The following is a 14,077-nucleotide window of genomic DNA, read 5'->3' on the forward strand; positions in this document are numbered from 1 at the left end:
CCCTGTTGAGGAGTATTACTTGACAATAGCCCAAACTATTGAATCACTGCTCTTCCCACAATATGAATAATGATCTCTCTGGCACATATATTCATGCACTATATCAGCCATAGGAAACACATTGCCTTGTTCTTCACAGCTCTTTTACTCCTCATGTAAGCATGGTATGTGCAAATAAATTAATCATTTCTTAGACACAGATTTGCTTACATAGTGGCTGGAATCCTTATCATCCACCTTTCTCTTTTTGATGTCATTGGTATATTCAGGGCCATTCCTGCGTTTATCTGTGCTTCGCAGACTGTCTGGGACCAACAGAGAATTACTCTGTGAAGACAAAAAACAAGGTCAATCAAAAATTCCTTTCAAGATTCCTTCACATATGCTTAAAAACTCAAATTGGATGTGATCGATGCTTAAGAAATGTGATACCTACATAGTCTTTCATTCCATTTAATTCAACTCAAAGTCCTCCAGGCAAACATGTAGAGCTTCATGCATTCTAAAAAGCTTGGCTTTTCATTGTTCAGCTTATCAAAAGTTTAGTTCACTTGTCAATCACCATCTATTTAACTACTTAATTCAACTGAATTTATTGTTTAGGAGAAGCAGGTTTGTTGTTTATTCATGAGCAGGTAATAATGGTTTTTTTTGGTTTTTTGTTGTTGTTGGTTTTTTTAATATACAGATCTTATATACTGAATATATAATATTACTTACTAAATAAAATCTGATTGCTCACTTCTAGACCATCATAAATAGATAAGGCTTTGGTATGTTTACACCTGCAGGCATGGATATGGCAACTTGCCTTTCACCCTTAAAATAACAGAAATTTACCAATGGTTAAGCAGCACTCATTTGTTAGCTGCCGTAACTCCGTAAACTCCAATTGGATGCCTTCGACAAATGTATTGCAAACAAAGATCAAATATTTTTACTTCCAGCATAACTTTCACTACTAGTGTGAAATTACAGCTAAAGTGTTGTTTAATCAGACTGGGTCTGAAAAACTGAGGCCAACACACACACACAAAAGACAAAGCAGACTAATCTTTTCCTCAAACTAGGCGGACTGCTTTCATTCATGCTAAGTTATGCTAAGTACAAACTGTTGACCCAAAGAGAAAGGCATTTTAGACATTTTTCAGTCACATGACAATTTGACATGCCTGCGATTCCCATCTCCATCTCCGTTCCAGCTAAAGCATTAAAACGAGTTACAATGAGTTCTTTTAAGTGCAGGATTAGCATATGCAAGAGGGCAATTTGTTCAGTGATGTGTTAATGCAGTGAACAATACTGAACGAGTTGAGAAAAAAATCTCCTTTGACAAAGACCTGGTAAGCCTAGCTCCTAAAAGCCAAGTACATGCTTACATAAAAATATGCTCACATAAATATACAAGCAAATACATATTTACACATATCTCTCAAGAGAAAAGCCTTATACCGACATATATACTGTAAGTGGAAGCCTTCAAAGGAAAAGCTTAGATCTACCCAAGAGACAGAGATATTTACTCTTAAAATGTTATAATCATATACTACCAGCAGTGAACCGTGCACTAGCTATTGGCTTCCCCTTTAAAATCTGAGGACACCACTGTAGTTTTGCTTAGACATTAACGTTTAGTCCCAAGGAGAAGGAAAACAAAACAGGCTACATAAGGCAATCTAAATCCTCTTTTTCCTACTTCAGAAGCTGCACTTTAAAGCCAACTCTAAGCTCTTTTATTCATGACTATTCAAGCTAAACAAATGCCAAGGGGCTTACATAAAGCATATAGGAGGGTGTAATGAAATTCAGTATAAAGAAGCTCAGAATAATGTCTTTACTGCAATGTTTTGCAGCTAAAAGGTGGGCTCGTTGGATCACTGAACTAATTGCCTTGACAAATACAGTCTGAATTTAACCCCTCATCTCCTCCCAGATGCACACTAACTCAGAGATTCACTAGTTTGAAAAACATTAGAACTTATCTTCAACATTTTAATCTCAAATCCATCATGTCTGTAGTGGTAAAAACATCTTAAGAAGCAAGCTGTCACTTCAAACTTGACCATAGATTTGAGTACTCCAAATATATTTTCTTAAGGAGGAAAGTCTTTTAGTTACGAGCTACTTCCTGTAACAAAAATAATATTAAAAAATCTATTTTACTTTTGAAGAGCTTAGAATAAAATAATGAAGACAAGTGTAGTAAAGTGAAGAAACTCAGTTTCTCATTTTATACTGACAAAATTAAGTGTGAATAACAGAAAAGTGGCAGAGGGGCAGCAGCTGGAATAAAATTGAGCATTTGAAGTTACTACACAGAAGCATACGGAACAGCCTGCAAATTTTGGCATCAAATATGTGTAACTACAATGGCTGGTATTTTTTTCAGGTTTGATGTAAAGCCTAGCTAGACAATGCAGACAATATTATTGTGGAATATCCTGTGTATACTCTTTGTCTTGTGGAATTTCAATACTGTAAAACATACCTAGGAACTCGTAGGTGTATCTAGCTCGCACTGTCTCCTAAATGCCAAATTAAGATTATTAGATTTGATTTTTCCTCAAAAGACTGGTGGTTTACTTATCACATAAACATATAACGATGACCTACAGTCCTCACAAGCCTATTCTGCAAAATGTCTCCCCTATGGTCACATTTACAGTGCCCTTCTCTAACTACCATATTCATTTAAAGCACTGCTCTACGGAATCATGGCATTCACGCTACAAGATCTTGTAGAACAGCTTATTTCTCAATAGCTGTACTGGCAGATGCAAGTAAGACCGTGCTGTTGCTCTGGCAAAAATTACCGCTAAACTCAATAATTAAAAATTACTATTTTGTTTGCTTTAGGAATACAAGGAAGTTCCAACACTTGAGTCCAAAATCAGGTAAAATATAACTTTTGATTAAAAAATAACTTGTTACTATAAGCTACTACCACAATTAAAATTACCAATTGTGTAAGATTTCATTCAACAATATGAAAACATGCATCTGTTTAAGTACTGCATATGGTATATCCAGAACACTAAAGTAACAAAGGAAATAAATGAAAATAACAACAACTGGGAAAGGGATAACCACATAAAGTTTGGGCTATTAACATCTCTTATCAACGTAATGTTAAGATTCAGGGAACAGTGAGGAGAGCCATCTTTCCTCATTTCAGCTCTGGCAGAGGTTGTATTTCTATATGTTCACTATCAAGCATAGGGCAGCTAGGAGACAGTAGCAACAGCTTCACTAAAATCTATTTTGTTCTTCTACCAGGCCTACTAACGTCTGACTTCTTTTCAAGAGCAGGACAAGCATTTTTATTATATTAATATAATTTTTTAATAATGTTACAGAATTTTTCAGTTGAAGTTGATTTTCAAAAATCATCAGTTTTTACAAAAAGGGCAAAAAAGATATTTTTTTGTCCTAATTTTAATAGACACGTAATTGAGGATAATCCTTGCTTTCATACTAGCAATTCAATTTATTAGGGATTACCAGTGCAGCATCTGTAAATCATGAATCTCAGATCAGAACAAAATCAATTCCATGTAAATGTTTTATTTCTCTTCAGATAATTCAAAATTATTCACATGATTCCCTTTTCTTCAAATAAATTCCAAAAGAAGAAAAGTCTAATGTAGCACTACATTCTCTAAAAGCTACCAGACTGCATAAGGGCTGTAAAATAGGCAACTTGGGATCCTAAAGCAACTTTGCTGCCAGTAAATGTTAAACACTGAAACCACCAGCAGCAAATCTGAAACGAAAACCTAGTCACAGAGAGAAGGTAGAATCTCTATTAAAAATATAACGCACATTATTCAAACGCACCTCTTCAACTGCCATGCCGCTCCCCATAGGAACTACTTCCAAACCACAAGTATGTACAGGTACAGGCTGAGAGCCCACACTATCTCATTTAGCCCCAGTTATCATACAGAACTGACAATTAATTTTATGCTAATCATTACAGCAATTAAATAACAGTATTTACATCACATCTGTGCTCATGGTTCAACCACACCTGGTCCCAATTAAGATCTTCTCTAGTGCTGGGCTCCTTATCCCTCCCACTCCCCTTTCCTCCAAACACACATACTCTCAACTCTTGCTCCGTGCTTGGCCATTCACTGGCTCTCTGTATATCCCAACTTGCTCTCTGTATATCCCAACCTGTGATTACAGCCCGTTACTATAGCTGACAACTTGCACTTGCTCAAATCACCAGCCCAGGGCTGCTGTGTTTATTTAACCATTACACTGGCCCTGTGCTGCTGCACCACACACAACTGCTATCTACAGATATCCATATGTAGACAGGAGCACAGTTGAGCAGGCAAAATAGAATCTTGTCTAACACCTACATGTCAACAACCCAAAATTTGACTTAGGTTTTGGTTTAAATTACCAGTGATGGAAAGCTACTGACTTCACCCTCCTTTTACCCACCATTTTAAGTTATATTTATACTAGCATGTTCATACTAGGAACAAGGAGATCTAGAAGCCTAAAGGAATTTTAATCACTTCATTTCAGTATTTTCTAGCGAATGTTTGTCAGAATCCATAAAAATTTATACCCGACCACCCAAATCCTTGTCCTTCATGCTGCATTGTATCAGCTACAGATTAAACTGAAACGCATTATCTCACAGCTGTTCTGTGTGTCACACCTGCTAAAGGTAATTTGTGGTTTGCATCCATAAAGACCATAAGATTTGACTTATTTTTAAGTTGACAGAGCAAATAAAAATAAAAGATATAACTGATTAAATAAATTCAAGCTTCTAGATTACAAGCTATGTAATGGAAAATTATACTTCCTTCACAAAGGCCAAGAAGCATATATGTGGTACACGGACTTTCATGTAAGTCCTTTTATCATCTCCCTCCCCCATTGAAAAGAATTAAAACACAAAACAGCTTGCATTTAATATCAACTACAAAGTAACATTCAGTTGTGCATGCCCCGTTCCTCCAAGACTGGGAAGGGAAGAACAGGACAGAGAGCTAAGGACACAAAATATTTTTCTGCTGTAAGAAAAGAGCATTTACTTTACAGAACAATAGCAACATATGCTTAACAACAAAGGCAAAAAAAAAATTCTTGCAAAATTTATGAATACTTCCTAAGTCGTAGAAAACAGGCTCAATGTTTTTCATGAGGACAAAAGATAAACACCAACCTTAATGTAAATCCCAAACACATAACAAAGTCAGATTTCACTGTCTACAAATTATTACTGCTACAATAGAGCACTTCAGAACATTTGCATTTCTATGCTGTCCAAGCAGGATACTAGAGCAGTGGGAAGACAAGTGAAAAACGAACACCTAAGGTTAGTGTGAAAAATTTTGTCAGTCTGTTCCCTGGAGAAAAAAATGCGGACATCAAAGTTCTTTCATATTGGTGTCTCCCAAAACTTTCTTAACCTTCAGTTGCAAAACTTGCTTACTTTGCCTGGCTTCATCACCTGCAGCCAGACTGTGTCACAATAGCCCAGATGCCTGCGTTCCCACAATAACATGACCCAGTTTTAGATGGTTAGAGTTACATCAGCCAAAACCCACCTGCCATTAACCATGTAGTCCTACAATTTAATTTTAACCAAATAATTTTAGCAGGTCATGTATGAAGTATGTTATTATTACTAACTTAATTGTTATATATTTCACAAACATGCATTTACAAAGAACTTCCTTTCATTTTACTTCCCAAAAACTTTAAGTAATACAAAAACAAAAATGTAGCCCTTGCCATTTAGATATAGCAAAATTATGTAAAATGGACACTGACCACAATCAAGAACAGTGAAATCTCTACATTTTTATTTTCCCTTGTAAATACATGAATCTCACTGCATTATGAAGTATTTCTAAACATACAAGACAAAATCTCATGACTTATTTCCCTAAGGAGATTTTTAAAAAAATTTAAACCACATCTTATTTTAAAATTAATATGCTCAAATAATATGCCACAATACACTTTAACTCAAAGATACGTCAAAAAACCCCTCAATTTAAAATCTAACGGGCAAGCGATAAATTGTAATCTTTAAAAATTGCACGTTTAAAAGCTGACAGCTTCTACTGGTGATACTGGACTGTTACACTAGACATATTTGATAGAAATCTTACTGTAGAACTGCACAGTAATACCAAATATCATGCTTAATTTAGGTTACTAACAGAATGCATAGGTTTTGATGTCTTGAATGATGAAGTTAAGCCTTTGAAAAGATTTCTGGCAGCACCATTACACTTAGTATGTTACTCTGAAAATCAATTTGATCTTATCTTGGTGACTCAGATGTTATAAAGTAATTTGCAAAATAAAACCAATAAGTTGGAACTATATGTAATAATTAAACAGACCTGCTGGTATGCCTTGTGTACTTGTAACCAATTTTCAATTATTCTTAAAAATAAATTTTATATTAAAAAGAAATCCATTAAAAATTCAAGAGAATTAGAGAAGTTAAAAGAGTAAATCATTCCCAGCTGATCATTTTAGCCACAAATTTGAACTTCACTATCACTTGAATTATGAACATATCATTTACTGTTAAGCCAAGGTTCTAATGCAACACTGTATTTAAAAAAAATTTAATTCAAGTTCACCTGTATTCAGCAATTAGATTTAAATTTAATTATGCAGTGTTATTCTCCACTGGGACTAAAAAGAAACTATGGCCACCATAATGTAGTAGCCTTAACTCAATATATCCATACAGAAAAGTTCTTTTATGAAATGAAGCTCAGATTTGTTTCAAGTTTACTTAGTGGCAAACCCAGCATAAAAAAGCCTACTAATAACCAAGCAATCATGTGTTACACATACAGAGGCAGAAGTAACTGCAGCAACAATTTTATGTACTTCTTAATTAAATAAAATTGACATATAGTAAAGTGAGCAAGCGATACTGCAAATTTCCCACAACACAAAAGTCAGGTTTAATTTTTGACAGTTCTCCTTCCGTAGGCAAGAACTACTCTCAGCTACAAGATTAATTCAGAGTTCAAATTTCACAGCACTGTGAAGCACCTGATTTTAAACTCAAAAATCCTTTAGTGAAGTACATGATAGAGTAGGGGAGGATGGGAAGCAAGGACAGACAGGAAACGTAACAACCAAAGCAAAACACAAAGCCATCACTCCCCCCCGTGCTCACATGTGTACAAGCGGACACTGACAGACAAACCTCCTTCCTTAGGTCTTAAAAAAAGTTGTTGAGAATCCTGCAGTTGACTAACATCACTCAAGGAAATATGTCCCACTCAAAGAAATATCTCCTTAGCAAGTCTGAGGCACCAGGAAAACCTATCTTAAAATTATTTCCATAGTTACACTGTCATTAATAACATTAAGCAAGCTGAAATGAATGCTTCTTGCTTAGTAATCTAGAAACAACAGCTGACGCAAAAGATACGCAGTTTCCAGTAAATAATTGTCAATTCCTAGTACTAAAAAAACCAAACACAACAACAAGAAATCGGCAATAAAAATCAGTAGTACCATAAAGATAACTTGTCAAATAACTTTTCCTAGCTCTTGTCTTTTCTAATTGAGAAAAAGAAACAAAGTAGAGCTCAAATTCACCTATGGCATCAACAAGCAGATTTAGCTTTGTTACTTGAAATGACATGAAAGTTGCACCTACCCATCGCCAACAGGTTAATGTAGCAATATCACTCAAAACACAACAGTATAAAAAGCTCTTAGAAAGTAGTTCTTTGGCTGGTTTTCAGATAATATTGCCTTAGACCAATTCTATTACAGCTAATCTCTAAGGGGAAAAAAATACATTGCTATGGAAGTTATACCTGAAGCACAAATTCAGCAGTGAAGACATCTGTAGGACATAAACAGATTCAATTAAAGGAACCCCTAGGGCCAAACACCATCATGACACATGAATTTTAAATTTCTCACCTGTTCAGCAACTCTAATTCCCAAAACTCCTACATGAAAAATCTTAACTCTGATTAATAATGTTATACTTTAAGTTGCAGTCAATGTTCTGTTTGATTTGCAGGTTCTCCTCCACGCAATAAGCAAACTAAAATTTAAGCTTCCCCAAAATCATTCTGCTGAGAAACAAACTCGATTCATACCATTCTCCAAAAAAATGACTTGGTGTTCTGCATAAACCAAGAGATATAATAACAGTAAACACATATGTCTAGTATCAGGAAACCGACTAAAAGTAAGACAAAACAGACAAACACTGTAAGGTCTGATTATTACATTATGTAGAATGGAAACATTTGCAGGAATGTTGGTACTTACTGTGCCTGGCTCTCTGTCTGCTCCCGCAGCAACCAAGAAATGCACAGACATGCCCGTTCAGACACAGAGGCAAGAACAGAAATAAAAAAGGGGGGAAAAAAATTAGAACACAAGCCGCAAACAGTTTTAAAATGGCTTTTATTTATATAAGTCATTGCACATTCCTAATACAGTGATTTCCTGAAAATTACAGTATTTTGTAAACATGATTTACAGTTTAACCATACACAAAGCCTAGTTTTATTTCATGACAGAATAAATTATTTCCTTTCAAAAATTAGTCAAGTGCAATTTTGCCCAATATTTAATTGTATACTAGAATTTAAGCCTATGAAACTAAAGTAACAGATGCAATTATCTAAATCTTTTGTTTGGACACATTCACTTCAAAATTTAACTTCTCGTTCCCCCTACCTTCCTACCCACCCATTTAACAACATTACTTTCTTTGAAAAAAATTACCCATTATGCAGTTTAACAGTTTTCCACAACATGGTGCAGGCCACTGGTATTACAACTAAGTATTTGCCAGGATGTCAAAACGCCCTGCAAACTATAGAGCAAGTGACACCCAGCGATCCCCATTTAAAATACTGAAAACTTCCAAGCTGAATTTTGTTTCAGTGGTATATATGCAGATATTTTTAAGTTTGCTAACAGTTTTTTCTCATTCTATGTAACTTGAATTCTTTAGAGATGCACATAATTTGCAGCAATGTGCAAATCTGACAGTGTCCTAATCAGGCCTGCCATGCCTCTCACCTCTGTGGTGTTCTGCATCGTGATGCTTCTTGTCATCTTTTATTGCCAAGTGAGACTGCCCACCCAAAGCACTAGAAAGGGCAAGAAGGCCAGCGCTGCTTCCGAGTGGAGGGATTCCTGGAGGCTGAAGTCCTGATGGATGCGGTGTTAGAGGCACTGGAGGTCCATGGCCATGAGAGAGATGTTGAGCCTGCAGCTGCTGCTGCTGTTCCCAGCAATATCATCATCCCCAGAAGAACAATGCATAGCACATAATTTGGGAAGGAAAAGGGAGAAATTTGGTTAATTTTTGAGAATCAACAGTGGATTTTGTCATTTTGTTTGTTCGCTTTAAATCTAGCCTCTCCTCTTGGCCCCACCACACTATACATACTGCCATATGTCATGCTGTCTATGGACAGTTCTGATCATGTCCCACAAATCAAAAAAACCCCAACCAACTAGCTGGAGAGTTGCTGTGCAGCTCGAGGAATATATTCATTTACTCTAGGTTGTTTTGGGCAACTACTGCCTGCTACAGTGTCACTGCTGACAACCAGCCAGCAGCAGGCCAAAAAACCTTTCCCTTTCTATAGAAAGGAGTATTGTTGCTCTGGGGGGGAAAAAAAAACCACAGACCAAAACCAACAAAACAAGTGTCACTGGCAAGATTGACTTAAACTTCCCCCACCCCTTCCTTCAATTTGGAAATAGTAAGTAGTTTCTATTTTGAATATTTTTTAAAAAACTAAAAGATGCTGCTAAATTTCATATCTGTGTAGTTAAATTTATATTTTCTTCTAGCTAAGCTTTTGGGGAAAAAAAAAGTATCATGAAACATCACTGTATTTAGAAATGAACTTTGAGCTTAAAATCCAGGTATTCCAAGTAACACCAATAAGGTCATGGAATTCCCCAAAAGAAACATGATATTAATGAATTAAAATACTTCCATCTGTTTCAAAAGCAGCTTGCAAGATCAATATCACAATGAGTGGATATATAACCCTGTAACCAATCTGGCAAAATAACCTGTAAGCAGTTTTAGAAACAGAGTCCTTATAAGGCAATGACTTCCCCATAGTTCAGATATTAAGATATTTTATAGTTAAAACTGTTATGGTTTTATCAATACTTTCCAAGTTCAGCTAACCATTCAATTTGTCAAAAAGTTAAGCACAGCTTTTAGAATATAAAGCTTCAAAACCATCTTTAACTTAGTCATAGGTCCTTTTTAGTCTGCTACAGGTAAACAGATTTTCTGCCTCCTTCCTGCTTCCTTTTGCCTGGGCATATGAACAGAAGACACAACAAACCTCTCCACCTTGGCCATGCTCCACCATCCCTCTTCTGAAGGCAGACACCAGGAAAAAAGCTAAAGTACCACCCAATTCATGGGATCAAAGAGAAGACAGATAAGCAAATTCCCGAACAGGATGAGCTCAGCTAGACATAAGAGTCTGACCCGGTGAATGCCATTGGTCATGTAAGAGAAGGCAAAATTGTTATAGTGCTGCTGATAGGTACTGAAATCATACTTAGACTCAAGCTCACAATATTTCACAGGTTACTCCAAAATAACTCAAGTCAAATTAACACAAAAATATTTTATCTGCTTCCATAGGTCTAAAGACTCTTCAAGACAAACTGTCAACAATAGCTGCATGAAATCTCCTGGCATACTAATGACTTAATGTATTACTATTTAGTTAACTACTGTGCCCCTACACTTTTATTTCTCATAACCCCATCCCATGACATGCCTTGCACAGTTTATAAATTTATGTAGACATAAGTGACTAACACTGAAGTACTCTGGCCTGGACCCGCTAATCTTGCACTTTTCTGCTGTCCCATCTGTAAAGCAGCCATCATTTACTTATTTTTGATATACAAGACAAATCTTAAAATTTACCGCAATCCCTTTAAGTTAATTCTATAAAGCCAGAAGTTAACCAAATCTTTCACACAACATGTATTAGGAATTTATTTTCTTGTGCTGCATAAAAAGCCTCACTAGTCTTTACTGTAATATGTATATCTGATCGCTATTCTTGCCAATTTTCGAGTATGCTTAAAAAGCAAGATAAGAGAGGTAGTTCTTATTCTTCTATCTTCATGTGTTTTCAACAATTCAAAAACTAAGATTTTGAAGGAAGTATTATTTTCATTTGAAATAGTAAAAGCAGTAGAACGCCTTCTATAATATCAAGCAGCTATTGCTACTGAAAGTTCATTTAACTGAATAAGTGTCAGTAAAGAGCACTGTAAAGTCTCTGTAAAGTAGGGGTTTTTGGGGGGGTTTTTTTAGGTTTTGGTTTCATTTGTTTTTTGATCCAGCCTCCAAAGAACAAGAGGACATCTCTCTTCTCACAGACTTTATCAGGACTTAAGTAGTTTCCAGCATGTTTCTTCACATCAGGAGACAATCTGATGTTTTGGCAGGCTTTCTCAGAGAGATGGTATCTACATTGTTCCCTTCCTCATTGACCACTTAAGCCAGGTCAGTCATTTGTACTCTAGCCATGAAAAAATGTGCATCAGCAGTACTGTACTGCATTCATGGCATTGGCCTTACTTGTCCCCAGCTGCACTATCACATCAGATTACCTAGTTGTGGCGTGCAATTGGCCAAGAACAAAAAGTGATTTATCCCTTCCAAATTGGTTTCCCAGAGAAAAACCTGCTCCCTTCTCCAACAGTGAGCTCAAATTAGCTTTCTTTCCAGTGTGGGCAAGGGAAGGTCAAAAAAGGGAAATTAAGTAAAATTGTTTCCATTCTTGTCCCTATCCCTTCAGGAAGCCTATGAAGATTCCCTTTATTCATGCCTCTCTTGCTCTATTCAATTAGCAAACAAGTTAACCCATATAATTTCAGGAAGCATAGCTTAGTGTTTTTAGATATCAAACTGTTAGGGACACGTCACCTAGCGCTTCACCAGCTCTGCTTTGTAGCCTAAACACAGGGTAGTCCCAGAAATGAGGAACAGATCAATCCCCTCTAACGGTTCTGAAGCTGAAAGCATGTAACAAGAAAAGCTACGTCCTGTTTCTCTGACACTACTGCATATCAAGGATAGGGAGTAATGTCTAGTATAAAGTGTAGAACAGAATACAAGAGCTGTAAGTGGAAACACATCACTCTGCATAACATCCTAGCAAATTTGCAAAATAGTTACCAAGGGTAGCAAAGGAAAGTGGTACCCAAAGATGCTTAAATATCCAACTACGTTACACAGACTTAAGACTGAAAACCTGATCATGGTCTTTAATCGAAGAAAGGTATATTGTGGTTTAATGTTTATTACGTGAGGATCACTGCTACTTAAGTCTCAAGTATATTGGTTTATTGTTTGTATATTACCTGTTCATAATAGGTTTAAAGTTGTCCCTAACACATACATAAAGATGACCCTTTCCAGAAGTTCATGCTCTGTTTACTTAAAAGCTTGAATTGTTAGAATATATTGTATTCTTCTCTTTCTAGACGGGGAAAAGGGAACGAGTGCTGCACACAAAGGAAGAAATTAAAGACCAAGAAGATGGATAACAGTAGTGCTCACCAGATGTATTTAGTAACTAGACATTTGTCACAGCAGATCCTAGAAACAATTATGTTATGCATATAATCGCTTTCCCGTCACTTCAAAGACACTAATGCCTGCTCTGTCACCTTTTAAGAGGTTAGCAGCAGTGAGATATAAAACAGAGTAAGTTGGCAGCAGTATCATGGTCTACTAGGCATGTTCATTAGCACTTAATTAAAAACTAGACACCTGCCATAAGAAATGTGCTCAAAAAAGGATGAGTAACAGGTCTGACTTACTACCAATTATTATCATTACTTACAGAGCAAGGGCTGTGTCCACTTTCAGAGGGAAGTGGGAAGGCAGAGAAGAGTGCAATGACACATACGTAAGTGACTTCATTGAGATAATTAGCCACAGCACTAATTTTAAAAACACCAGTAGTCCACCACCATCTTGTTGCAAAAACAGAAGTTCTCATATTTGCAAAAGGAGAAAAGAAATGGAAAATACAGCTTACTGTACTGTCTAGATGCAGATTTTATTGCCTCAATTTTTTTCCCAGTATACCCTTAACCAGACCACAAAGACCCAAAACTCAACATATGAAGAGCACAGCACCTACTTCTCTGAGCAAGCACCTCCAAAAAATTTTAAAGGCAGGACAGTTTCTCCCCCACAACACCCTAGGCAAGTTCCAGCTATAAAGAGCTCTTTAACTAGGACATAAAGTTTGGAATTAATTTTCCATCTCTGCCAGAGACTTCCACAGACAGAATTAGGAAATCTATTTCACAAAGTCTTACTATACATAAACAATGGCATGCCTCCTTTAGGCTCCTTGCTTACCAAGACAGAGCATGAACTCCTACAGTCCCATTTCTCACCTTAAAGTACCTCTGTTGACATCACAAACACACATGGCTTACTTAAAAATCCAGTTTTGAATTCCTAGCTTTAAACGGTTAGAGCATTCTTCTGTTCTTAAACAGATGTGTGATGTACTATTCAATATCTGTTGAAAAAGCACTGAATTAAAAATTCAGATGTGATGATACATCAACAGTGGAAAAAAGGTTATACCTGGTTCCAAACTACAACAGTTGTCATCTCTTGTGCTCTTCTAAATAAACACCTGAGAGTAGAAAAAGTTTTCAAAAAACCTTATAGCACTAGTAACACTATCAACACATTCCCCTGAGCTCCATAGGTGTTCTGAAAAAGTGCATGGCAAGCCCAAAAGTCATTTAGAGACCTAAAATGTAAGGGCGCTACTTCATGTCAACTTCTGTAAAACTGAAGAAAAGTAATTTTAATAAAACTCAAGTAGGCAGAAAGACGTGAGAGAAAAACATATTGTTTTCAATTTCATTGCCGTCTCTCCCTTCCCAAAGGGAAATCTTCAGGTTTTTTTCATTTACTTGCTTAAGCAGCAGAAGGAAGTGAGAGCCTGTATCAAATGTCTGTGAACATGAGGGCCACTGTCTGAGCACATACAGCTAGTCAACCAAG

At 36.4% G+C, this 14,077-nt stretch overlaps 1 protein-coding gene across 3 annotated transcripts in view; it reads right to left on the bottom strand.

The window, feature by feature from the left end:
• Positions 1–14,077, bottom strand: part of TLE1 (transducin like enhancer of split 1) — an 82,324-nt gene that overhangs the window by 32,977 nt on the left and 35,270 nt on the right. For all 3 annotated transcript variants that reach the window (XM_014942651.1, XM_014942650.1, XM_014942652.1), the window contains 3 exons: positions 9,061–9,265; positions 8,299–8,315; positions 211–327 (listed from right to left, as the gene is read on the bottom strand). In XM_014942651.1, the coding sequence (XP_014798137.1) occupies positions 211–327; positions 8,299–8,315; positions 9,061–9,265 (339 nt within the window). The remainder of the gene's footprint in view (positions 1–210; positions 328–8,298; positions 8,316–9,060; positions 9,266–14,077) is intronic.

Source organism: Calidris pugnax, unplaced genomic scaffold (genome assembly GCF_001431845.1).
Source record: "Calidris pugnax isolate Ruff unplaced genomic scaffold, ASM143184v1 scaffold109, whole genome shotgun sequence".
Classification (NCBI taxonomy): Eukaryota; Metazoa; Chordata; class Aves; order Charadriiformes; family Scolopacidae; genus Calidris; species Calidris pugnax.